Raw genomic sequence first — 27,975 nt, forward strand, 5'->3', positions numbered from 1 at the left:
CAAAAGAGTAAAGTCATACCATGCACCTTTTCTGATCACAACACTATGAAACTAGAAGTCAACCACAAGAAAAAAATCTGGAAAAACCACAAATACATGGAGGTTAAAGAACATGCTACTAAAAAATGAATGGGTCAACCAGGAAACCAAAGAAGAAATTAAAAAGAAAATAAATACATGGAAACAAATGAAAATGAAAACAAAATGGTCTAAAACCTTTGTGATGCAATGAAAACGGTCCTAAGAGGGAAGAATATAGCAATACAGGCCTACCTCAGGCAGCAAGAAAAATCTCAAATAAATAACCTAACCTTACACCTAAAGGAATTACAAAAAGAGCAACAAAAGGAGTCTGAAGAAGCAGAAGGAAGGAGATAATAGAGATTAGAGCAGAAATAAATGATATAGAAAAGAAAACAATAGAACTGATCAATGAAACAAGGAGCTGGTTCTTTGAAAAAAATTAGTAAAATTGATAAACCTCTAGCCAGACTTACCAAAAAGAAAAGAGGAAGGACCCAAATAAAATCACAAATGAGGAGAAATAACAATATCACAGAAATACAAACATTTAGAGTATTATGAAAAACTCTATGCCAACAAATTGAACAAACTAGAAGAAACATACATTCTTAGAAACATATAAACTACCAAATCTGAAATAGGAAGAAATACAAAGCTTGAACATAGTGGTAATCAGCAAAGAAATTCAATCAGTAGTCAAAAAACTGCCAAAAACAAAAGTCCAGGACCAGATGGCTTCACAGGAGAATTCTATCAAACATTTAGAGAAAAGTTAATAACTTCCTTTCAAACTATTTCAAAAAATAGAAAAAGGAAGGAAAACTTTCAAATTAATTTTATGAGGTCAGCATTACCTGATATCAAAACCAGATAAAGATATCACTAAAAAAGAGTACTATAGGCCTATATTCCTTGTGAACATAGATGCAGAAATTCTCAATAAAATAGTAGCAAACTGAATCTGACATTAAAAAAAAAATCATTCACTGTGACCAAGTGGAATTAATTTCTGGGTAGCAAGCATGGTTCAATATTCACAAATCAATCAATGTGATAGACCACATTAACAGGAGAAAGGATTAGAACCAGATGATCCTTTCAGTAGATGCAGAAAAAGCATTTGACAAAGTACATCCATTATATTAAAAACCCTCAACAAAGTAGACTTACAGGGAACATACCTCAACATGATAAAAGCCATATATAAAAAGCCCACAGCTAATATCATCCTCATTGGGGAGAAACTGAGAACTTTTCCTCTCTGGTCAGGAACAAGACAGAGATGGCCACTCTTCTCAATTTTATTCAAAATAGTACTGGAACTCCTAGCCACAGCACTCAGACAATGAAAGGAAATAAAAGGCGTCCTGGCAATAGAAAGCCTGGCAAGGAAGAAGTCAGACTTTCACTCTCTGCAGATGTCATGATACTCGATAGAGAAAACCCAAAAGTCTCCACCAAAAAACTGCTAGAACTGCAAATGAGTTCAATAAAGTCACAGGATACAAAATCAATGTACAGAAATCTGTTTGCATTTCTATACATCAATAATGATGCAGCAGAAAGAGAAATCAAGGAATCGGTCCCATTTATAACTGCACCAAAACCCATAAGATACGTAGGAATAAACCTAACCAAAGTGAAAGACCTGTACTCTGAAAACTATAAAACACTGATGAAAGAAATTGAAGATGACACAAAGAAATGGAAAGACATCCTATGCTTGTGGATTGGAAGAACAAATATTATTACAATGCCTATATTACCCAAAACAGTCTACACATTTAATGCAATCACCATCAAAATACCACTAGCATTTTTCACAGAGCTAGAACAGTCCTAAAATTTGTATGGAACTGCAAAAGACCCCCAATAGCCAAAGCAACCTTGAAAAAGAAAAACAAAGTTTGAAGAATCACAATTCCAGACTTCAAGTTATATTACAAAGCTGTGGTAATCAAAACAGTTTGGTACTAGCACAAAAACAGACACATAGATCAAGAGAACAGGATAGAAAACCCAGAAATGAATCCGCAAATATATGGGAAGTTGGCCTTCTACAAAACAGGAAAGAATATCCAATGGGATAAAGATAGTCTCTTCAGCAAATGATGTTGGGAAAACTGTACAGCAGCATGCGAAAGACTGAAACTGAACCACTTTCTCACACCATCCACAAAAACAAATTCAAAATGGATGACAGACCTAAATGTGAGACAGGAAACTATTAAAATCTTTGAGGAGAAGATAGGCAGTAACTTCTTTGACATTGGCAGTAGCATCTTCTTACTAGATATACCCTGTAAGGCAAGGGAAACAAAAGCAAACAAACTGTTGGGACTTCATCAAAATAAAAAGCTCTGCACAGGAAACGAAATAATCTACAAAACTAAAGGGCAGCCTATGGAGTAGGAGAAAATATTTGCAAATGGCTAATTTGAAAAAAGGTTACTATCCAAAATATATAGAGAACTTATAAAACCCAACATCCAAAAAGTGTATAATCAAATTACAAAATGGGCCAAAGATACAAACAGATATTTTCCCAAAGAAGACCTATAGATGGACAATAGACACATGAAAAGGTGCTCAGCATCACTGATTATCAGGGAGAGGCATACCAAAACTATAATACCGTAACTGCAATGAGATACCACCTCACACCTGTCGGAATGGCTAACGTCAACAGCACAAGAAACAATAGTTGATGATGAGGATGTAAAGAAGGGGGAACCCTCTTGCACTGTTGATGGGAATGCAGGCTGTTGCAGCCACCGTGGAAAACAGTATAGAGTTTCCTCAAAACATTAAAAATAGAACTGCCTTACAATTCCACAGTTGCAATTTTAGTATTTACCCAAAGAATACAAAAATACTAATTTGAAGACATACATGCACCCTAATGTTTATAGATGTTCTACAATAGCCCAAGTGTCCGTCAACTGATGAGTGGATGTAGGTGTATATGTATATACAATGTAATATTACTCAGCCATAAAAAAGAAATTTTGCCGCTTGCAGTGACATGGATGGAGATAAAGAGTATTATGCAAAGTGAGATAAGTCAATCAGACAAAGATAAATACCGTGGTTTTATTCATTTGTGGAATTTAAGATAGAAAACATGCAAAGGGGAAAAAAAGAGTGAGTGGTAAACCAAAAAACACTCTTAACTCTAGAGAACAAACTGATGGTTACTAAAGGGAAGTAGGTGGGGGGGATGGGTGAAATAGGTGATGAGCACCAGGTGTTGTATGGAAGTATTGAGTCATTATATTGTACACCTGAAACTAGTATTGCACTGTAAGTTAACTAATTGGAACGTTAATAAAAACTTTTAAACAATCATAGTAAGATACAATGACATACCTGTTAGCATGGCTAAAATGAAAAAGACAAAAAAAAAAAAAGACAAAAGACTGACAGTATTAAGTGTTGGAGAGGGTGTAGAAGAATTGGAACTCATACACTGCTATTATGAATGTAAAATGATAGGGCCATTGGAAAAAAGTTTAGCGGTTTCTTAAAAAGTTAAACAACTGCCTTCTGTATGGATACAACTATTCTATTCCTAGGTACTTAACCAAGAGAAATGAAATGTATGTCCATACAAAGACTTGTACATGAATGTTCATAATATTCTTATATGTGATAACCCAAAACTGGAAATAATCCAAACGTCCAACAACAGGTGAATAAACACATGGTAGTATGTCCATACAGAATAAATTCAGCAATAAAAACAAACTGTTGTTATTTGCAATATCATGAATGAATCTCGAAGTGTGAAATCTCAAGATTATAAGTGAAAGAAGCCAAACAAAAAAGAATAATGCTCTATGATTTGATTATGTAAAATTCTTGGAAATTGGAAGCCAATCTATACAACAAAAAGTATCTCATTGGTTTCCTAGCAGGTGATGGGCAACATAAAGAGATTCCAAAGGGACACATGACATTTTTTGAGGGTAATGGGTATGTCCATTATCTTGATTGTGGTGATGGTTTCATGGGTGTAAACGTATGTCAAGTCTTGTCAGGTTTTCCACTTTAAATGTGTACATTATTGTCTTTTGTATCATACCTTAATAAAAGCCCCTCCAAAAACATGAAGTATATGTTTTTATAGAGAATTCTTCAGACTTAGTATTCATTATGATAATTTTATTTACTTTCAATTCAGTGAATTATTCCATGTTATCTTTATTTTTAGTCCTTTTTTGCTTCATGTAATTTCCTTTATAGAAATTAGATAAAAAAGATACAGATGTTGGAAAATTCGTTTATTCCAAATTATAAAGTGACAGAAACAAAATGATACTAAGTCTTAAGTTCAGAGGTGAGCTGGGGTGCCTAGGTGGTTGAGTTAGTTAAGCATCTGCCTTGGCTCAGGTCATGATCTCCGTGTCCTGGGATCAAGCCCCGAGTCCCTCATCGGGTTCCGCTTCTGACTCCTTGCTCCGTGGGGAGCCTGCTTCTCCCTCTTCCACTCTCCCTGCTTGGGCACTCTCTCTCTCTCTGTGTCAAATAAATAAAATCTTTAAAAAAAAGTTCAGAGGTGAGCACCATGCTTGTAAGAATGAAAATATATGACTTTTAATAGAGCCAATATAAAGACTTTGTGATATTATTAAGTGAAATTTTGCTAAGAAAATTGCATATGTTATCTTAGAGTACATTTATGCTAGTTTATACATATACTTAAGATAATTGTTTTGTTTTGTTTTTTTAAGGTAATAGTTTTTACATTAGGCTAAACTTATGGTATATTTGGCACTTATGTCTAATAAAGGAAAATAAGAAAAGCAGGAAAAGAAAGAATCAAAGGTAGAAGAAAGGTAATGGAAAGAGAAAAGTGACCTCCGTGTGATAGGAATTTTAAGGGTGTCACTAGTTACTGACTTATGCAGTGTTCATTGTGGTTACATTCAATGATTTGTGAGAAAGTAGTTTTAGTCCTTGATGTTTGTGACTTTTCCTGAATTACCCACCAAGTCCAACAGGAAAGCACACAGACTAATCTAAAACGATCAAATCTAAAATGAATCTGTTTCTAACATTATAGCTCACAAAAACAATTTTAAAACTCTCCTAAAATAAACTTACTACATTTTTCAATTTGAAGTAATTTTTTGTTGTTGTTCTTTAAGAAACAAAACAAACAAGCATGGCGGGGAAAAGAGCGAGGCAAACCAAGAAACAGAGTTTCAGCTATAGAAAACAAACTCCGGGCTCCCAGAAGAGAGATGGGTGGGGGGATGGGTGAAGTCGGTGATGGGGCTGACGGAGGACACTTGTCGTGATGAGCACCCAGTGATGTATGGAAGTGTGGATCATGATATTGTACACCTGAAACTAAAGTTACAGTTTATGGGGGTGCGTGGGTGGCTCAGTGGGTTAAAGCCTCTTGCCTTCAGCTCAGGTCATGGTCCTGGGGTCCTGGGATCGAGCCCTGCATCGGGCTCTCTGCTTGGCGGGGAGCCTGCTTCCTCCTCTCTCTCTGCCTGCCTCTCTACCTACTTGTGATCTCTGTCAAACAAACAAATAAATAAATAAATCTTTAAAAAAAAATTACGGTTTATGTAACTAATTGTAATTTAAATAAAAACTTTAAAAAAATCTGGGTGAGCATTTTCTCAGTATCAGTTTTTAAGTAATATATAGATTTTTAATCTTTTATGGGGAAGCTTTAGGAAGATGTTTATGAAAAATGATTGCTCTGAAGAGGAAGATAATAGCAGACTACTTTTTTTTTTTTAATATTTTACCCATTTATTTGAGAGAGAGAGAGTGCACAAGGGCAGGTTAGGAAAGGGACAGAAAGAGAGAGAATTTCCAGCAGACTCTGGGCTGACCATGGAGCCCCACTTGAGACTTGATTCCCTCACTAATCATGACCCGAGCCGAAATCAAGAATCAGATGCTTAAGGGACTGAGCCACCCAGGTGCCCCTTAATAGTATAAATTATTAAGGCCAGGCACAGATGATATTTTGTGTGTGTTTTATACTTCCTTTTTGCAGTAATTGCCCTTTTGGCATTTAATATGTTGGTAATAGATAAAGGGCTGGAAGGTTTCAGATATCAGACCAGGTAAGTAACTAAGACAGTTGTTACAGATGATACACAATTAAAATATTTTTCAAGAAAAAATGAAATAAGTAAGCAATTTTATGGACATGTTTGAAATTATTTTTAGAGAGGTAATCTATAAAATGGACTTCGGTTTGAATGTCATCAAAACTTCCTCTTATTTTTAGAAAAATAACCACAGCTGATGTAAATGAAAAGAACCTCCTTAGTTGTTGCAAAAATCAGTGTCCTAAAGAGGTAAGCTTTAATAGAACCCTTTTAAGCTGTATTTCTTAGGTCTTGTTTCTCTTGGATTTTCTCTTTTCTTCTTGGTCTTCTTATATCAGGTCTTTTCTGAACATGCTAGAAATGTGGGTGCAGGGAGGAAAATGTGATTGATGTCTATAAAAATGTAATATACACTAACTGTAGATGTACATCTCTTTATGAAATTTTGGGGTTCTAATACCCCAAAAGTTTTAAAGGTATCTTATGTACTTTATATGATAAAGTTTTGATCTAATGCTTACCCCTCCCCCCAAATAGAAATAGGTGAAGAACTGTGTAGGTTATAGGCAGTTAGACAGTAACTCCATAGTAGGTTATTTAAAAAGTGTGTGTGTGAACTTTAAAGTTCATTATTATCTTGAATTAATATAAACAATTATATATAGTTTTATTTTTAAAGATTCTCATGCTTATAATGCATTGTATTAGTACTAAAAGTGTCAAAAATAGTTCAGAAAACTTGTTCAGAGTAAAAAGGTAAAAATTCACTGGTGATTTATCTTGGTGATAATTTGAGAAACCATCCATAATTGGTCAGTTTATTTATTTATTTGTTTGTTTGTTTATAATTGGTCAATTTTAAAGTCAGAGTATTCCTTTTTTGTTGGAGGTATGGTAGTGACAATTATTTGATTTGGTTGGACATTTATAAAGGAATCCTTCTGACTTACAGATGTACTAATAGTACCACTTTTATTTTAATTCTTTGCTTTTTTTGCACTTATCTGTTTCTCATCCTATTTAGAGTCAGGGAAAGATGACGACAAAGCCGTAAATATAGTAGTCATTCTCTTTGGTTAAATAAAAATAGAAATTAAATGCATGATATGCCTTTTTGTTAACAATATTTTCTTTTAACTAAAACTTTTGATGCTTTTTATGGATTTCTGTTTAAGAACTATTGGAAATTGAACTTGAATATTTTAAAAGTTATGTAAGATTATAAAAAGACCATTTCAAGCCATAGATGATTATATTTAATAACCCTGTCTTTGTTATATAAGTGAAACTAAGGGCATTGGGATATTTCAAATTTAATTTTCTGATTTCTTCAAATCCTGACTTTTTCCTTGTTAAAATAAATTTTCTCCTACCCAAATTAAGATTCCAGGTAGTAAGTGGTTGAGACTGTCAGATTTTTAATCTGAGTCCGTAACTTGGTATGAGATTGTAGTTAGAAATAACAAAATTAAATTTAGGGATTGTTAATTTGCAGTTTAGCATTTCCTTGGCTATGATTCAGTTGTGATAAGGTTACGACATTTGTTGGGACTAGATGGATGATCATGTTTTTTTATAAAATTTGTTTTCCATGCTCATGATTTTTGGATTCTGTGCCAGTCTGGAGCCTATTACTTTTTTTTTTTTTAAATTACTAGAGTATTACTAGAGTCTCCTTGGGCTCTCTTGACATTAATAGCCTTAGTTTGGGAAGAATTCAAGTAGCTGTTACAGTTTGAAGTAGTCTAAGAGTGGCCAGGTGAATATCCTGGTGTCTAATAGAACTTATTCTAGTTTATGGCCTCTGGACATTGGTAAGGCTACAGCAGTAGTTCTCAACAGTTCAACGGCTTCTTAAAACAGATTAATGGACCCTGCCCCAGAGTTTCTGATTTTGAGACCCTGGAGTAGGGGCCCAAGAATTTGCATTTCTAATTTGACATGTAATAGTGATATTGTTTGTCTGGCATCACAGTTTTGGGACCCACTAAGCTATAGAATCAAGTCATGCTTGGGATCAACCAAGAACTATGTCACTTCGAATTTGTAGTAGATATCTTTTTTTTTTTTTTTCAATAGATATCTTGTGTACTTGGAGTTAAGGTATGGGATTATGATAAATTCTGACCTACTGATAAATTCTCATTTACTTTCTCTTCCCTCCCCCATCCTATAGATTTCTTGGAGGCAGGGACTATGTCATATTCATCCTTGTATCCAGTCCCTTGTATTCTGTTCCCTGTTTGTACACATTAGGCAGCTGGTAAATGTTTTTATTGAATGTGAATGAAACTGAACTGTTGAAGTGGTATAGATATATCCCTTGAGCTCCACTGATTCTCCGATGTACACTTCCTATATCTTCTGGTCTGGTTTGAATTTAACAAAAAGAAAATATAAAGATACCATTTAGAACTGTACATTTAAACTGTGCCCCACATATACAATTCTCCTTTTAAAAATTATTTCTGAATTTGGTTTTATCAGCCCTGTGAAGCTTTTCTATTTTTTTACTTGAGCAAATTGTTTAATGTGTCTTTAACTCAAATTGTTTATGTATAAAATGGGGGCAGTAATACTCACTTCTGAGTGCTGAGTATTAATGAGTTAAGAACATGTAAATCTTATACTAAGATATATAGTGAGTGCTGTATGTGTGCTAGCTGTGGTGATGGTGGGATGGGTATTTATCCATAAACAGTGTTGTTCTGCAAGCTTTCTTTAATTATTTTTAAAGAGCTTTTAAAACTGGGATTAAAATGGAACATTTTGAACTAGACAGTATTGGTTATGGATAAGGAAATTGAAATGACATATGCAGGTGTAAATAGAATGATCTTAAGGACTGAGGAGAGTACAAGAAGACCGTCCCACATTGAGTGGAAAGAGTAGGACATCTCATCTTTAAATGAATATCAAGGTTGGATATTTTAGGAAAACCTCTGGGTTTTTTTTTTTTTGGTTTTAGAAAAACTTCATTACCTCTGTAATGAAGATACAGTCATTATATATTATGCATTTTAATCAGCTTCCTTTGGAACTGCTTTTCAGCTCTGTCAGAATATAAGCTGCCTTTTGAGATAACACATACTTGCACACCTGGTTTTTTTAAACAGTGAAATCACCACCTACTCAAAAGCACATAATACGTATCTGAACAGTTTAACAAGTAGTTAAAAAGTCAACACCATAGAACTCCACACAGGTCCAAAAATATAGCATTGCTGCATCTCAGAAGCTAACAAAGTCCTTGTCTGGCTTTGGTTCCCCCCCTTCTATCCTATATTTTACCTCCACCTGCCTTTTATAGTAATTATTTCCTTGCTGGTATCTGAAAACGATCTTGTTGGCTTAATTTTATATTTAAAGTTCAAAAGTATGAACTTTTGTGACCTTAGTTTGTTCTCCATTTTGTTTGTCATGTTTATTGCATGTGGCTGTAGTCTTATTTCATTGTACGAGGATACTGTGGTTTATTGTATTTGCCTTATAATGGGTAGATATGAGTTTTTTCCAATTCCAAAATACTGCTGTGAACATTCTTGTTTGTTCGTTCTAATATATGCATGTATAGATTTCTCTAGGCATATAGTGGTGCGTGGTCATAAGGAATGTATAATTTCAACTTAATATCCTATTGATTTCCAAAATCGTACAATTTACCAGCAGTAAATTTTCTAATTTACCACTAGTATTTTAAAGTTCCTGTCATGGCATATCCTTGCCAACATTTGGTGTTGTCAGAGTTTTAAATTTTTCCCGGTCTTGTGACATCTCGTGATTTTTATTTACATTTTCCTGATTACTAGTGATTTTTAATACTTTTTCAGAATAAATGGCATTACTTTTGACTGTGAGACATATATTAGATACTAGCACAGTATCCTTCTGGAGGAGTTTCAGTTCTCCTTGCAGGCTAGAGTAATCAGTTACATTAACTTATCACAAAGAGAAGATACGTTCAGAGGGTATTGGAGACCAGTTCATAAACTCCGAAGGAAATGCTGTACAGCAAACTTCAGGAAGGACAAGATCTGGGCAGCCCCCAGGGCATTGCCAGCAGGAGCTCAGGGCACTCTCTACTAAGATGACTGTTCAAACCACCAACTCTTCCTTTTTAGTTTTCACATTATCAGAAGAGAAAATCTGATTGGTCCCTTTAAGTGGAGGGGCTCCCTTGGTCTAGGCAGTGACAGATAGAAGACTAGAACGGATAACATAGCCATGGCCATGAGAAAATTGTGGTGAGCCCCGCGGCCATCCCAATTTGTGTCTTCTGTATCTTCTAACCAGCAGTGAAGGTGAAACGCGTGGAGATTCATGGAAGAATTGTTAGATGGGGTAACAGGACCAAATGCAGTATTCAGAGAAAAGAGATACATTTTGAAGATAGAAGATTCAGCCAGAGATAAGAGAGACTTTCAGGATGGTAGTGAAATTGTGAAGAGTGACCGTGAGGTCTTTTAGGAGGCAGAAAGATAAAATATCCAGAGCAGTGATTTTAAGCTTTTCATCAACCCCCAACACACTGAAAAGATAGAACTTTATAGCCACGATTCTATGTAATTCAGAAAGATCTTTATTGATTGTGATAGTCTTCCCTATTCACGTTCCCCTTTAGCATTATTGATTGAAGGGACGCCTGGGTGGCTTAGTGGGTTAAAGCCTCTGCCTTCAGCTCAGGTCGTGATCCCAGGGTGCCGGGATTGAGCCCCACATTGGGCTCTCTGCTTAGCGGGAAGCCTGCTTCCCCCCTTTCTGTCTCTCTGCCTACTTGTGATCTCTGTCTGTCAAATAAATAAAATAAAATGTTTTTAAAAAAAGAATTATTGATTGAAAGTAGATTGGTTACTTTTAGAGAAGATGACTGATGTAATTACCTCACAGATTAAAGAAAGAACAAGAGGCTACAGAGACATGTTTTGAGAAGAGAGGCCAGGTGGTCAGCTGATGCTAAATGTTTTGTCTTCAAAACATTTGAAGGCACTAGTAGGATTGAAGGCTACTAGAGGCTAGAGGCACTAGTAGGAATGAAGGTGGGAATGATATTGAAGAGACAGGAAAGACTTTAAACAGCCCTGTGAGGCAGGTATTTGATAGTAAAACATATTGAGCTTATTAAGCAGTGTTAGGGGCCTTGGTAGGTATAGAGAGAAACAAAACTGAAGTAGTCTAGGAATGCTAGTGTGGAACTCATTCCAGCAGCTCAGCCCTGCGATGGGATTGATGAAAATGTAGTCTGAGTGTCCAGATTGAGTTTTGGTATGTCTCAGTTCAAAATGAAAGAGCAAGAAATCTAACCATACTAGAGAGACACTAAAGGCAATGGAAAAAATGTAAGAATTTTTTTGGGGTGAGTAGAGTTGATAGTAGGAAGGATCAATCTGCAGAATCATAAAGATCAAAAGTTTGGAGAATTCAAATGTTTATTATGGTGCCCACTATTTATAAGGTGTCTTTGTCAATGAGTATAAGAGATACAAAGAAATAGAAGACCATTGTCCTCCACTAACTTACTATTTTATATAGCTAAATATTTTATTAGAATAGCTAAATATGTCGAGCACATTTAATCCTCACGACAGCTATGCAAAATCTGTTACTCTTCCTGGTTTTATATGTGAGGCACAGAAAAGTCAGGAGACTTGCCCAGGGTTTCACAGTTGGTAAAGAGGGAAGCTGGGCTTCAGGTCCAAGCAGCCTGACTTTGGAATTTAACCAGTAACCAGTGGTATCTTTTATTCCCAGTCTGATTAGAGAGTTACATAACTATGAGGTGTCCAAACATTTTTTTTTTTAAACTTTAAGACCATACAAGCAATGTCACAATAGTTTAGAAATATATTTCTTACATAGTTACTATTATTTGTTCAAATATAGAAAAACTCCTGTCATGCTTCTATGGTGATTTGAGCCATTTCTTGAAGTTTGGATAACATTTGAATACAAAGAAGGTCAGAAGATTTCCTCTGAAAGCTTGACTGGATAAGAAGATAGTAAATAAGTAGACAGGAGCCTATAGACAGCTTGGCAGTTACTGAGTGGTTTGGCTGCCTCTATAATAAGTTTTGATATGTAGTGGCGAAGAGAAATGATTTAGAGTAAAAGGCTAAGCAGGTGTGTTACCATACAGTGTCTTAAGAACAAGGAAGTTTTTTCTTTCTTTCTCATATAACCACACAAGGTAGATGTGTTGTCATGTGCTCCAGGTAGTCTTTCAGGAACCCAAGTAAGCCAAGGAACGCTGCTTCTCTTTGACACATGGTTTCCATTGTTGGTTTACATGTTACCTCAAAGCACACTGAGAAGGGAAGAACATGGATGTGTGGTCTCAAAATGCTTTAAGGTACAAAAGCACTTAGGCTTGAATTCCATTGGCCAGAACATAGTCACTTGGCTGTAACTAGCCACAGTAGTGTTCTAAGTAAGATACACTCTTGGAGTGGAACTGGGGAGAATATTTAACATTTCTGTGTAATTAAAGTAATTTATATCTAAAAGAAAAAAGTTAAAAATTAGATGATTATCAAGGGTTGATTGACCCTATTGTCATAGACTCTCTCTTAAAATAGTTGTTGGAAGAAGGGGAATTTGCAGAGTCTGACTAGAATGTAAATATGTAATTGCCTTATTTTGATTTTATTGTAGCTTCCTTGTGGTCACAGATGCAAAGAGATGTGTCATCCTGGTGAATGTCCCTTTAATTGCAACCAGAAGGTAAAACTTAGATGTCCTTGTAAAAGAATAAAAAAGGTAAATATTTTAAGTTATTGAAAATACTTTTTTACGTAAAAACTTTCTTTGTGTTTTAGTAGTTCTTTGGCTTTCTGCCTTTTGAATTTCAAGGTCTTATTTTTTAGAATCATTTTATTGTTAGCCTCTATCTCTAAATATTTTAAAAATTGGCTTTGTTTGGCAATCTAGTTTTCTGTAATTTATTCATAAAAGAACTTTGTCTTGTATTGGAATCAAGTTCAGTGCCCCTTTTTGGATAGAATCAATACGCTCGAGATTTGAGGTCTTTGTATAAGAAACACAATGTGAGTAATAAAGTGAGTTTCATGGTTTAAGAAATGGTCTGGAATTAGCCTTTGTTGCTCTTGTTTATGAAATAGTTTTTGCCATCAGTATTAAGTTGTGAAAACATAGCCTTAAAGAGACTTCCCATGCGTAGCCTTATAATGTTAGAAAATAACCTGGAGAGAATTCACTTTAAGATAAAATAGTGGTGATGAAAGATTAAGAGGATAACACTAACTACTGGAAAGGTCAGTGATGGGGCACCTGGGTGGCTCAGTGGGTTTAGCCTCTGCCTTCGGCTCTGGTCATGATCTCAGGATCCTGGGATCGAGTCCCGCTTCGGGCTCTCTGCTCAGCAGGGAGCCTCCTTCCCCCTCTCTCTCTGCCTCCTACTCTGCCTACTTGCGATCTCTCTCTCTGTCGAATAAATAAATAAAATCTTTAAAAAAAAGAAAAAGAAAAAGAAAGCTTGGCAGAGGCAAACTGCCACTGTTCATGTAACCTTACAAAGGAAATCTCAGTGTTGTTCAGTGTCAACTTCTGATTTTTTCTGTGTTGGTTGAAGTTGCAGCTCCTTTTTTCCTTCATGTTCTTACAGTCATCCCCTAAATCTAGTCTTTTTTCTTTTCTTTAAATTCTCTCTTATATTCATCCATCCAACAAATATTTGAGAATCTTTTGCTTTTACTGAGGATCTTTGCTTTTCATTTATTTTCACAGCTCCTACCATCCACTTCCTGGGGTAGTGACGACTTAATTTAAATGTGTAGGCCTGACCTCTTCTGGAGTTGAGTCCATGGGTTTTAGATACTTAAATTGGACCACATTTTTTTCTTTGTTTTTGTTTTTTTAAGATTTTATTTATTTATCCAAGAGGTAAAGAGAGAGCACATGCAGGGTGAAGGGTAGAGGTCTGAGCAGGAAGCCCAGTGCCAGACTCTATCTCAGGACTCCGGGACCATGACCCGAGCCGAGGGCAGATGCTTAACCAACGAAGCCACCCAGGTGCTCCTAAATTGGACCATCTTTATGTGAAAATCAGTGCTTAGTCAAGCCACTTTTTAATTAGAGATATCTCTCAGATTTTCTCTCATTTCATGTTACTATCCAAGTGCAGATTGCCACCCATTAGAACTTTGGTAACAGCTCATTCTTAGACTTTAAGAACAGCTTTATAACAGGTTTCTTTGCTTCCAAGCATACTACATCCCTAATCTAAGTTTTTCAGTGGTTCTTCATCACTTGTGGGAAGAAATACTCATTTAAAAGAAACACGTATGCACATACAGGCTTGGCATTCAAGGGATTCTGTGATGGTACCTTTGCCTACTTGTCTGCACTGTCATCCTCTAGCAGTTGTCTCTGTGATTCTGTTAATTAAGTGCCCTAACGCGTATGATATACGCCCCTCTGATCTGTGGCAATGTAGACATTCTTTCCTGTAAAATGCAAAGTTTTTCCCCTTTACTGTTCTGTTTACTGGAACCCTGCTCTAGTACTTAGTGATCGCATTTCCTTGTTTGGGAAGGTCTTCCTTCCCCTGACTCTTGGGAAGACTTTGATGCTGTTTCTCCTTAGTTTTCTTTATTCTAGGTTCATGACTAAAAGCTTTGTGATTCTAAGGATGTCTTTAACCTTGTTTTTTCATCCATAAAATAGAGTTTATACATAGATTTATTGAAAGGAATGAAAGAGGTAATGCTTACATAGCATTTAGTACAGTGATTATTATGTTTAATAAATAATAGCTGCTGTTGTATTCTTTTACTGCTTCCATTATTATATTATTTTTCTTATTGTGTCCTTTGTCCCTAGGACAGTGCTTTGCATGTAATAGGTGCTCTTATAAATACCTTTTGAATGAGGGAAGGTGGGTTCATTCTTCCAGGCTGATAGACTTAATATCTGCAAATACATTATTTATTGTCTATATTTGTATATGTTATTGTTCCTTTGTCTGGACTATCCTTGGAGGACTCTTTTTACCAAAAATGAAGAACTGAAGTGGGGGAAAAAAACTCTTAAATAATAAAATTCCATGCTATAAAGTGTTTTCATGAAAGTATATTTGCTCATTAGGATTTGGTGATCACATATCTTAACTCTGGTAAATTTGAAGTAAAAACAATTAGTATTTGAGAGTGTGGTAAGAAAGGAGAAATTGATATAGATAGGTACACTTAGAGCAAAAGTGATATCTGGCAGCAAAAAAAGGTAGTTAAAACATCTAGGCAAATTCTAAGACTTTAAAATAAGGACCACTTATTCGAGTAGTTCACAAATTGATTATAGGATTGATGTCACATCATCAAGAAAAGAGTAGAGACAGTTTTTATTGTTTCATTAAGGAGACATTGAAGTGCAAACATAAGATTTAGACCAATTTTTAAAATTTTAAAACTTCTTAAAAAATTAAATGATTGAGAGGAAAGTCTGTAGCTCTCCAGAAAATTCTCTAGAACTGCATGAATTGGTAGCCATTAGCCACATGTGACTGTTTATTTATTTGAATATTTTTTGGCCTTATTGATGCACAGTTGACAAAAATTGTATATATTTAAGATGCAAATGTGATGATTATCTATACATACACTGAAATGATTACAGCAATCAAGCTAATTAACATTTAACGCCTGATTACCAGTTCTTGGTGAGAACACATTCTACTCTCGTAGCAAATTTAAAGTATATAATACAATATTATTAACTATAGCAAGCATGCTGTGTATTAGATTCCTCAGAACTTAAGACTTATTTTATCACCGAAAATTTGTACCCAGTGACCAGTTTCTCCACATGTCACCTCGCCGCAAGCTCCTGGCAATCTCCATTCCCTTCTTCGCTTTTCTAAGTTCTAATTTTTTAGATTCCACATATTAGTAAGATCATACAATATTTTTGTATCTGTATCTGTCTTATTTTACTTATTCGCCTGTCTCCATGTTCATCCATGTTCTCTAAATGGCAGGATTTCCAACTTTTTTACGGCTGAATAATATTCCACTACAGGTTGATAGGTGGGCAGATCATGTTTTCTTCATCCATTTATCCACTGATGGACAAATACCTTGTTTCCATATCTTGGCTATTGTGAATAATGATTCAGTGAGCATTGGAGCACAGAGATTTCTTAGATACTCTTCTCATTTCCTGGATATAAATCTTGGAGCAAGACTGCTAGAACCTATACTACTAGATCTACTTGACATTTTTTTAAGAAGCCCCCATACTGTTTTTCATACTAGCAATACCAATTTACATTCCCAACAACGCTGTCCAAGATTTCTTTTTTTTTTTTTCCTATATTCTTGTTAACATTTGTTATCTATTGGCTTTTCAATTATAGTTATTCTAACAGTTGTGGGTTGATGATCTCATTGTGGTTTAGATTTGCATTTCCCTGGCAATTAATGATGTTGAGCACATTAGCATGTACCTGTTGGCCCACATGCAGCTATTTAAATTTGAATTTTAATGAATCAACATGAAATAGTAGTAAATATTCAGTTCCTCGATTTCACTGGCCACCTTTTGAGTTTTCAGTAGCCGTGTGGAGTCCGTGTTCCTTCGTTGGATAGCACAGATACAGAACAGTTTTATTGTCTGAGAAAGCTGCATTGGTTGGCCTATTCTGGAGCATTTTATAGCACAAAACAATAAAGAAAAATAAAGAATGCAAAGGAAATTGATGCTGGGTTGATAGTGGCTCTTAGCAGATAATTTAATTTTATGATATTCACTTCTTTCTGGTTCGGAGGAAATAAAGGAATGATCACTGTTTGAATCAAGGCATTTAATGCTTGTAACCATATCATCATTAAATATTCATGAACATGACTTTTAAATAATATGCATAACCTTAAGCTGTCAGATATTTTGCTTTCTTATGACATACAGTTAGGACTCTGAGGGAAAAACATTTTAAAGTCAAATTTTTAAAAAAATGTTATTTGTAGGAATTACATTGCAACAAAGTACGTGAAAATCAGATTTCAATAGAATGTGACGCAACATGCAAGGAAATGAAGCGGAAAGCATCTGAGGTAATGTCATTTTTTTTTTTAAAGATTGATTTATTTATTTTAGAGAGAGGGTGTAGCGAGTTTGGGGTTGTTGGGAGGAAGGGCAGAGGGAGAGGGAAAATCTCAAGCTGACTCCCCACTGAGTGCAGAGACCGACGCAGGGCTCAATCTCACAACCCTGAGATCACGACCCGAGAAGAAATCAGGAGTCAGATGCTTAACCAGCTGGGCCACTCAAGTGCCCACAAATGTCATTTTTAATGTGCCAATTAATGGCCTTTTCCTATTTATTTTGTGCATTACTTTATGTGCTTATTACAAGGAACTCAAAATCTCATCTTTTTTGCTTTTGTAAGAAAACCTAGTTTTTTTCTTTTTTAAGATTGATTTATTTATTAGAGAAAGAGAGAGAGAGCATAAATGGAGAGGAGAGGGAGAAGCAGACTCCCCTCTGAGCAGGGAGCCCGATAAGGGACTTGATCCCACGGCCCCAGGATCATGATCTGAGCTGAAGTCAGATGCTTAGCAGACTGAGCCACCCAGGCGCCTCAAGAAAGCCTCGTCTTCTATGCCTATTTTGAATCCCCAAGTGTGCTCCTTAGTTTGTGCTACATTTTTTCTATCCTTGTACCAGTTCGTGTATGTGCTCTAAAACAGTTGTTCATCATAATGTTACTGTAAGCCTCCTGAAAGTTAGGTTAAAATAATACAAAGTAAGATTTTGGAGTTCTTTGCTGTTTGGGTTACCTCTAGTGTCCTTATTTCCTTCCATCAATCCAACTGATGAATAAATTCTTGATTTTGCTTAACACTGAGGATTCTCTTCCAGATAGGGCATTTACAGAAAATGGTCAACTTCAACTCTAGAAAAAGAGTGGTATTTAATAATTGATTACAGACTTAGTATGGTAACTCAAGAGAAAAAAAATCCATTTGAACACTATTTCATTTTGCAGTTTTGTAACTCTTTGAATTGTGATCTAATATCTATTAAGTTGTTAAGCTGAAATGTTTATATAAAGGCTAACACTATCCCTCCCCTCATCTCACAGTCTGTTAGAACCTTGGTAACACTTCTCAGTATAACATTTACACGTCTTTAGGTAATTTCCAATATAAAGTTACCAAAAGTTGTTATGGGCTAGTGGATCCTGGGTAAGAAGATGTTAAAATTCTAAATAAAATTTGATGATTACAGTGTTAATTAACCTTTAAATATCTATAAACAGATAAAAGAGGCAGAAGCCAAAGCTGCTCTCGAGGAAGAAAAACGAAAACAACAGGTAACTAAACAAAATATTTATATCCATTGTATCATTGTTAGTTTTTATGCAAACTCAAGCTTTATTCCACATACAAACCAGGAGCCAGTCAGCTGTTCCCCGGACTGAAAATAGTATAGTTCCTACAAAACAAAAATTAGCCACTCACTCACTTCAGCTCAAGTATGCTGAGCCTCTGAAGAGGTGTGAAATCTTGTATATTCCCAAATTTAATTTCTTGCCAGTCTCATCCATTCTCCAGTGATAAGAGTTTTCATTCCTCCTTTGGTTAGTGGGTGGGGGTTGGAGTGTGGCAGCTTCCCTTTTTTTTTTTAAAGATTTTATTTATTTATTTGACAGAGAGAGAGAGAGAGAGATCACAAGTAGGCAGAGAGGCAGGCAGAGAGAAGAGGAAGCAGGCTCCCTGCTGAGCAGAGAGCCCAACGTGGGGCTCGATCCCAAGACCTTGGGATCATGACCCGAGCTGAAGGCAGAAGCTTTAACCCACTGAGCCACCCAGGTGCCTGGCAGCTTCCATTTTAAGGCATCTCCTGGAGCCCATGTCTTCACTCACCTAAAAGTATTTGAGTTCTGTTTTGCTGACTTGCAGATTATCTGTAAAAAGATTATCTGTAAAAAGATTGTTTCTTAACCAATGCGTTTACTTTAATGATATATTGCCTTATTTCTCTTTTAGATTCTTAAATGCAGGCTTATTATTTGTTCTTTGCTATATAGCAGATAACAACTACATTCCTGATACCCTTTTTGCTCAAATACCATATTGATCATGTACTCTGAAGAGTGGTTTAACTTTCTAATAGTGACATATAATTATTTGTCAGTTTGCATTTTGAGATGCTTATACTTAGCAAGAAGGTTGTATTATTATATGCAAACTGCTGCCTTTTGAATGAGGAAATTGAAATTTGTGTGACTTCAGGGGAAGACATTGGAAACAATTTAGGTAGCAATAAACGTGGGCTAAAATGACCTCTGATGTTAAATGGTTTTAAAAAGTTGATTTGCCTAATATTCCAAAGTAAGTTATCAGAGCTACTTCACTAAAACATGGATTAACTAGAATCCTGGGAGATAAACTTATTAGGAGTAGTTTAGGGTAAACCTTATTTCCCTTTTTATTAACTATTTGGGTAGAAATTTTAAATATATTCCCTATTTACTGACCTTTTATTTATTTATTTGACAGAGAGAGAGATCACAAGTAGGCAGAGAGGCAGGCAGAGAGACAGGGGGCAGCAGGCTCTCCACTGAGCAGAGAGCCCGATATGGGTCTCGATCCCGGGACCCTGGGATCATGACCTGAGCCGAAGGCAGAGGCTTTAACCCACTGAGCCACCCAGGCGCCCCTATTTACTGACCTTTTAAACAGAGTGTATAGAACATAAACTATAAATGATGACTGTGGGTCATTATTAAAGCATTAGTTATTTTACTGTGTCAGTTCTCAAGTTTGGCTACTTATAATGCATTGATCTTGTTCTTCATTTCAGCAACAGCTTGAAAATATTCTGACATTTTGGTTCATTGAAGAATGAATGTGTTAAATTAAGTATTGGATTAGGGCATCTTCAAATGTGGTTATGGGCAAAGTAATGGATGTGTTTACTCAAGTTTGTACAGGTGACCCTTAAATGACAGGTTTAATCTGTTTAAGCTGTGGGGGTCCACTTACATGTAGCTTCTTTTCAACATGTAGCTTCCTACAGTACAGTCCTGTAAATGTGTTTTCTCCTCCTTATGATTTTCTTAGTAATGTTTTTCTTTTCCCTAACTCGTGTTATTGTAAGAACACAGTATATGATACATACAACGTACAAAATACACGTTAATCTACTGTTACTGATGAGACTCTTCTGGTCAGTAGTAGGCTGTTGGTAGTTAACTTTTTGGGGAATCAAAAGTTATATATGGATTTTCAGCTGTGTGTGAGGTCAGCACCCCTGACCCCTGCATTGCTTAAGGGTTAACTTATATTAACTTATTTTCCTTCTGTTAAATAATCAATTACAAAATCTTGCATGGATATTATATATATATTTTAGTTGATGACTATCATGTTTTAGTTCCAATGCACTGTAGTGTATCATGTTACCTTATCCTGTATAAAGTTAAGTAAATTCTTGGCAGTAGAATAAAAGTCCACATTTTACAGTAAGTATCATCCAGTTGTCCTTTCTTAGGACCAGTTTTTATAGAATTCTATTCTTTAAAATTGTCATTTTGATTTAAAGCATGAAGCATTTTCCCCTGAAGAATTTCTACTCTATTTTTAAATATATTTGATAAAGATAATCTCACAGGGTTTTTTTTTTTTCCCTACTCACTTGAATTTCTTTCAAACAAGCCATTAATGTCTATTATCAGCATTGTAAAAAAATAGAATTACAGGTATTTTTATTCTCACAGGGCATCTCTTGGCACTTGCTAGAAGCTGTGTATTATAGAAACTCAGTAGATTAATGGTGTTGATGTATAAATTTAATGTCTGTATTTAGGGCCCCTGATTTAATCAGATGTTTCTATATTTAAATAGTGTCAGGGGTGCCTAGATGACTCAGTTGGTTAAGTGTCCACCTTCTGCCCAGGTCCTGATCTCAGGGTCCTAGGATCATGTCCCCTGGTTGTCATTGTCACCAGGCTCCCTGCTTAACAGGGGTCTGCTTCTCCCTCTCCTTCTGCCCCTCCCACCTACTACCTCCCACCCCCAGTTGTGTTCTCCCCCTCTCTCAAATAAATAAAACCTTAAAAAAAAAACTAACTGTAAATAAATAAATAGTGTCAAAGTCAGGCTTATGGTCTGAAATTATCTCTTTTGTTACTCCCCATTTCCCTTTCTGCATACCTAAACTCTGAATTTGTTGAATACAAGTCCATGATGGAGAGAGTTGTTTTTTTTAAAAAAATCAAATCAATATATTTACTATATACCAATGCTATTAAAACATTTGGCACATTGATTTATTTTCATCTTAGTGGAAAATTTCAAGTCAATGTATATCGATTTTAATAAAAATGATACTGTTTTGGTTTTAGGCTGAACTGGAGGCTTTTGAAAACAGACTGAAAGGTCGTCGGAAGAAGAACAGGAAAAGAGATGAAGTGACCGTTGAGCTTACGCTATGGCAGAAATACAAATACTATCTCCTTCCGGCATGTGCAGTTGCGGTTTTAGCATTTGCATGGTACATAGCCCGTGATGTGGCTTAAGAAATTTTGATCTGGTCACATACCTCAGATTGGATTTAGATAAGTTATTCACTCTGGAATATTAGGAAGTGTATATGTAGAACATAGATATTCACATTCATCTCTGTATTCCCTTCCAGCTATTGTTAGAAGGCCAGATTTTAAGCTTTATCTTGAGTAGCTTACTAGAAGTGGCAGTATAACATTGTTCAATAGTGAAAGCATGACCAAAATTGTCAGATATCTCATAAGGCATAGCCTGTGGCAGGGTAACACGTCAGTTGATTGTGTTTCCTTGTGTTAACATAGTTGTCTCACTCACTATTTCACACCAACTTTCTTTCTGTTTTTTTGCAAAATTAAAATGAAATCGAGCCATATGTGCAATAAAAGGAATATGTCACAATGTTTTGGCTACTTATTAAAAGGTACTTTTCTTGATCATGGTTTCTTGATCATGTAACTTTGTACTTTAAAATAATTATTCTCTAAAAGACCTCTTAAATTGTAACCTAAAGCTATATAATTTGATTCCAAAAATTGGTTTATTAGTGAGGAATTTTTTATCAGTTATTGAAATAAATTTTTATGTAGTAGGTACCTCAGAGGAAAATATAATTGTTTTTTTTTAAAAATGCTGGGCTGGATTCCTCACATGTGGCTGTTTCTTGTGTAGGAAGCATTTAACTGAAGTTTGGCATGTTTTGTAAAACTTGTATGTGTCTTTTCAAAGTAAAAATAAAAGAAAAACTGGTATTTATGAGCAATAGAAACTGAGCACAGGGCTTAATGAGCTTTATATACTTAATGTCATTTCTTCTTACCATGATCCTGTAAGTAGATTTCAGCTGGAAATAATCAGTTCCTACGAAAACAAGCTGATAGAGAAATATCAGTAAGCCAAATCTGTTGGAATTGTCATTTTAAATGGTTTTGCTATTTAATTTTTGTATGATTGTTTTCATTAAAATTTTTCATACCACATTTGTAACCTTGAATATTTACTATTACCTGAAATATTCAGGAGCCTATAATATTAGGGTAGGTATTAGTATCACTGTATAAAATCTCTGATACTTGATGCAAAACAGTTATTGATAGACACTAAAAAGCCATAGAAGTACGTTTTAAACAGAAGTACAAAGAAGGATTTCTAAATTTTGCTGACTTTAATGAAAAATTTTTTAATGTTCTGTTTATTCTTCTAGTGTTAGCTCATATCTAAAATGAAAGGCTAGTCATTCCTTTCGTTATGGTATTTGTGTTTTGACTTTCGATTTTTTTCTTTTTTACCTTTCTCAACATTAGGGTACCTGGGTTGGTGTTTCAGAAGCTCTGAGTTAGAGCTGCCACACTCCAGTCATTTCCTTACTCTAAAATGAATATTAAAGACTGAACAACTAAGAGTCTACCTGGGGAGCTATTTTCATGTATCTCAGAATTTCAATAAACAAGCCTGAAGCCTGTTTCCTATCTGTTGGGCTTCTGTTCTGGCTTGTGTTCTTATTTGTGGGGAAGAATTTAGTGAGCAGAGGAAGGAGATTGAATGAATAATAAGTTAAGCATTTACTGTTTTTTATTTGCTTCATTAATTTACCTGAAGTCACACACTATTTGATCAACAGGTATGTTTCCTCTGTGATAGGTACTTGGTAGGTCCTAGAGATAACTGTGATCCCTTCTCTTGCGGAGCTGTTAAGGAGCAGAAGAGGGCAGGCAGGAAACGGATAACTCAATAAAATAGACATCCTTTCATATGTGATAAGTGGTATTTAAAAATGAAATGGTACAGAAAGTGATTAAAAAAGGGGTGAAAGGGGCGCCTGGGTGGCTCAGTGGGTTAAGCCGCTGCTCAGGTCATGATCTCGGGGTCGTGGGATCGAGTCCTGCATCGGGCTCTCTGCTCAGCAGGGAGCCTGCTTCCTCCTCTCTCTCTGCCTGCCTCTCTGCCTGCCTCTCTGTCTGCTTGTGATCTCTCTCTGTCAAATAAATAAATAAAATCTTAAAAAAAAAAAAAGGGAGTGAAAGGTCACTAGCTGCTTTAGATGGGGAAAGTCCCCCTGAGATGGGGACATCCGGACTGACATCCTCAATGACATCCATTTGAAGAGCTGAGGGGAAAGTCCATGAGGGAGTGAAAGTAGCAGGTACCAAGTCTGTAAACCCCATAGACCATGGTGAGGAGTTAGGGTTTTTTCCAGTCACAGTGGGTGGTGGTGGAAGGTTCTAAGTGGGCAATAGTTGTGATTGTTAAGAAGGCTGGCTCTGGCTGCTGGTGGAGACAAGACCGTAAGGGGCAGGGGAGGAGGGTGGGTTGGGAGGCAGCCCAGGCTAGAGGTGCTGCTGATGCTGGGCTCCAGCTCCCCACTGCCCTTGAATGACTGGCAGGAGTGCGGAAGCTGCAGAAATAGTTCTGTGATGAGTAGAAGGGCAAAGAGTGGGACAAGATAGAGGAAATAAGATCTTCAAGGTCAAAATGAATTTTAGTTTGGCCTAAATATGTACATGAATTTGTTCTGGCGGGGGGAAGCAGTATATTTTGGCATTTTTTGCTTCAATCTGAACCAATTAGAGAAGGATAGGAAAAGTTACCAAATAGCCACTAGGATCAACACAGATAAAACTGCGAATGTGATGGGCTTATCCTCCAACTTACTTGTGTCATTTTAAAAGGTGGATGAGCTTCTGTTTGAAATTTGTGGCATATTTATGTTGAAACTTTTAGTTCTTCAGCTTAAACTTTTAGGGATTGATCAGCACTTAGTGTTTCTATTTCAATTACTTCCACTATTCAAGTCCAAATGAAGTTCAGATAATCTGAAATAAATTGGTATAGTCTTTGCTGAGATTGCCAGAGAAACTTTATTAAAGAAAAACATTGAAAACATTTGCTTTTCGCAAAGAAGTCTGATGCTTGAACTTCATGGCTATGAATGTTAAAAATGTTAAACACAGATAAGTATGTTTAAAGATGTGATGTTTCAAGATGACCTAAAGCACTTTTGGCCCTTCATGTTATTTCAGATGACCCGGTGTCTTCTCTAGCTGTTATATCCCTGGGTGTTAGAAAGTGAGGCAGATGTTGAAGCTCTGGGGCTAGAATTGACATAGGGCAGCTATTGTCTCTTCTCTGGTCTGCCTCTGTATTGAGTGGCAGTGATTAGACCGCCCTGGGCCTTAGAGTCTGCTTATAAGTTGCTGAGCTGCACAGAGGGAAGAAATGCCCACTAGTGAATGTGGGCTTGGGAGGAGCTGGGATCCTTCAGCTCTCCAGAAGCTCTTAGGGGACAAGAGATCAGGTGTCCACCAGGAAGACCATTCTTCTGTATTGCAGAATCTTGGTTTGTTGAGGAAGTTTAGGTCTTATTTGCTGTGCTTCTCTTCTTGCTAAATTTTCTTTTCAGTTAATGTGGGGGCATGTATTTATGTGGTCCTGTGAAGAATTACCTATATAGGGCCTGTAATTCCACAGCGCAGATTGGTTTGAGTTAAAACACTTTTTTAAAAAAATTTCCTTAAAAATATTTTATTTATTTATTTATTTGACAGACAGAGATCACAAGTAGGCAGAGAGAAGGGGAGGAAGCAGGCTCTTGCTGAGCAGAGAGGCCGATGCGGGGCTCGATGCGGGGCTCCCATCCCAGGACCCCGAGATCATGACCTGAGTCAAAGGCAGAGGCTTTAACCCACTGAGCCACCCAGGCGCCCCAAATTAAAACACTTCTAGAGAGAACTTCCCTTTTCACCATCATCTGGCCATCCTCTGTCTTGCAACATCTCCCCCTAGCACCATACCTGTCAGTGTATCATGTAGTCGTTCATTGTCTCGTCTCCTTCACCAGAACGGAAGCTCCATAAGGACAGGAGTGCGGTTTTGTTTGCTGTAGCCCCACAGTGTTCATGCCCAGCCACATAGTAGATTCTGGTATTAGTTTCCTCGGGCTACCATAGCAAATTACCACAAACAGAATGGCCTGGAACAATGAATTTATTCTCTCACAGTGCAGGCGGCCAGAAGTCCAAAATCAAAGTGACAGCGAGTTCGTTCATTCTGGACACTGAAAAGTGTTCCATGCCTCTCTCTCAGCTTCTGGTTGTGGTCGTCGGTCCTTGGCTTGTCCTGGCTTGTCAACGTAATCACTCCAATCTCGCCACCATCCTCCCATGACCCCCTTCTCTGTGTCTGCGTTCTTTTCTGTCTCTTACAAGGTTACTCAGGGTCTACCCTGAGTCCATGTAATCTCATTTTAACTAATTACACCTGCAAAGACCCTATTTTCAAATGAGGAAGGTGATAATCTCAGGTTGCAAAGACACATGAAATTTTGGGGGTGGATGGGGGATAGTATTGAGCCCAGTACAATGCTCAGTATTTGATGGATGAATGAATGAATTCAGAGTATAGTTCTAGGCTGTAAACTCCTTGGGCATTTTTCATTACTCTCTTAATAATCATGCCCGCAGAAAATAGGGGTTAATAGGTCAGTCTGGTTCCAGAGCACTTGGGCTCCAATTCTGGTTCTGCCACTTCCTAGCTGTGAAATCTTGGGCAATTAGTGAACTTCTATGAACCCTCAGTTTCCTCTTGTAAAATAGTGACAATAAGTGTTAGCTATTATTTTGTGTCTATTTTTTTAAAGATTTTATTTATTTATTTGACACACAGAGAAATCACAAGTAGGCAGAGAGAGAGGGAAGCAGGCTCTCCGCTGAGCCTGATGTGGGACTCCATCCCAGGACCCTGAGATCATGACCTGAGCTGAAGGCAGAGGCTTAACCCACTGAACCACCCAGGTACCCTGTGTCTACAACTATTTTAAAGCACATTACCTTTTAAAAACGCTCACATAGCTGACGTATTCTCATTTTGCAATAGAGGAAACTACGTTTGTTTCAAGAATTAAAAACAAAATAGGTAAGTCACTTTGTGAAGTACTTGACACATAGTGCTTAGAAAATCTTAGCTATAATAATAAATGTGACTTAATCTTATAACTTTAAGAGCTCTGTTACAAACTGATTCATCGATCAGAGAAAAAGAAATCTGTTGTGAACTGAGGCACCTCAGTTTTTGCCCATGCAGTCACTGTCACTGAGGGGACACTCTCCCTGGGATAGAACAGGCAGAATGCTGGCCAGAGGTAGGGGCATTTGGACAAATTGCGGTAGGGGACCCTGGTTGGGGGGAGGGAGGAACAGCACTAGGTGTGCAAGGACACTAAAAATTCCTTTGGAACTTTCACTGGGCCAATTCTTACTAACTTCATCCCAAATGGTTGCTGTGATGTATTAGGAGGGGATTGATGTCGTGGTAATATATTCAGCAAATAGAATGTCTACACAGGCTGCTTTTAATATATGCAGAATATTTCAGTGTGCAGATAGGGGTATGTTTTTTCCTTCTTTTAAATGGAAAAAGCTTTCTCCTCCCTGAAATAGGTAAATTTCCAGTTTGCCTGTTTCTTGCTCTTAATATCTTTAAAAAGTCAGCATGCTTAGACCTCAGCTAGAAAGGTTACGTTCTAAATTCTGTAAATCCAGTCCCACATTTTTAAGTATCTTTCCATGGCTTATAGATGTGTGTATTGGTTTAGTAGAGTATTTATTCCACTAGACTGAAAGTTCTGGGAGGGCAGGAACTCTTATTTTGTTCATGTGGCAGCTAGCAGATCCAAAACGAGTTATTAGTTGAATGAATAACTAAATATGTTGTCGGGTAGCATCTCTGTCTTAGCCACTGCTTGCCTATTATTATCATCCTGGGATGCTTCTTTAAAATAATCTCTTTCTTGTTCTCAAATTGCCTTCATTTGTAGTACTAAGCACTAAATAGGCCTGTAAATATGTGACCAAAATTTGTTATGTAAAATCACCCTTTCCAGAGGTATATTCACTACCTTTAATTTGACTTTTCCACAGATCTCTTCAAGGTTTGTATTTTTTTCTCACTTCTCGGCCTTTTGGCTAAGATCAAGTGTAGTCCTTTTGGCTAAGATCAAGTGTAGTATCTGTTCTTGTCAGTTTAAAATTACCTAATTAGTTGGATACCAGGCTAGGCGATAAAAATTTCAGAAGGCTAGAAATGTTTCTTGTGAAATTAAAGTGTTTTAAGAAGCTAACTGATGGTTGTCATTTTAAGCTGAAAAGTAAATGTCACAAACTTTTAAAATGGAATAATTCAAATAGGTCTTCGAAGATTACTGTGGGCCCTCTACATAGTCAGAGTATGAGACTTTTCGCATTTTTGTGATTTCTTACATTATAAACCTTTGTTACAAAGTATGTAAAAATAGATGTTTACTTTCTTTTTTCAGATTTTTATTTATTTATTTGACAGAGATCACAGGCAGGCAGAGA

General features: G+C 36.5%; 1 protein-coding gene and 1 pseudogene across 4 annotated transcripts in view; both read left to right on the forward strand.

Moving 5' to 3' along the window:
• Positions 1 to 22,602, forward strand: part of NFXL1 (nuclear transcription factor, X-box binding like 1) — a 76,501-nt gene extending 53,899 nt beyond the window's left edge. For all 4 annotated transcript variants that reach the window (XM_044226124.1, XM_044226125.1, XM_044226126.1 and 1 more), the window contains 5 exons: positions 6,284 to 6,353; positions 12,753 to 12,857; positions 17,081 to 17,167; positions 18,376 to 18,429; positions 21,466 to 22,602. In XM_044226124.1, coding sequence (XP_044082059.1) covers positions 6,284 to 6,353; positions 12,753 to 12,857; positions 17,081 to 17,167; positions 18,376 to 18,429; positions 21,466 to 21,639 — 490 coding nt within the window. In that variant the 3' untranslated portion in view covers positions 21,640 to 22,602. The remainder of the gene's footprint in view (positions 1 to 6,283; positions 6,354 to 12,752; positions 12,858 to 17,080; positions 17,168 to 18,375; positions 18,430 to 21,465) is intronic.
• Positions 22,603 to 27,562: 4,960 nt separating this feature from the next.
• Positions 27,563 to 27,742, forward strand: LOC122890584 (annotated as a pseudogene).
• Positions 27,743 to 27,975: the final 233 nt, after the last annotated feature.

The sequence above is a fragment of the Neovison vison genome, chromosome 11, assembly GCF_020171115.1.
Source record: "Neovison vison isolate M4711 chromosome 11, ASM_NN_V1, whole genome shotgun sequence".
Lineage (NCBI taxonomy): Eukaryota > Metazoa > Chordata > Mammalia > Carnivora > Mustelidae > Neogale > Neogale vison.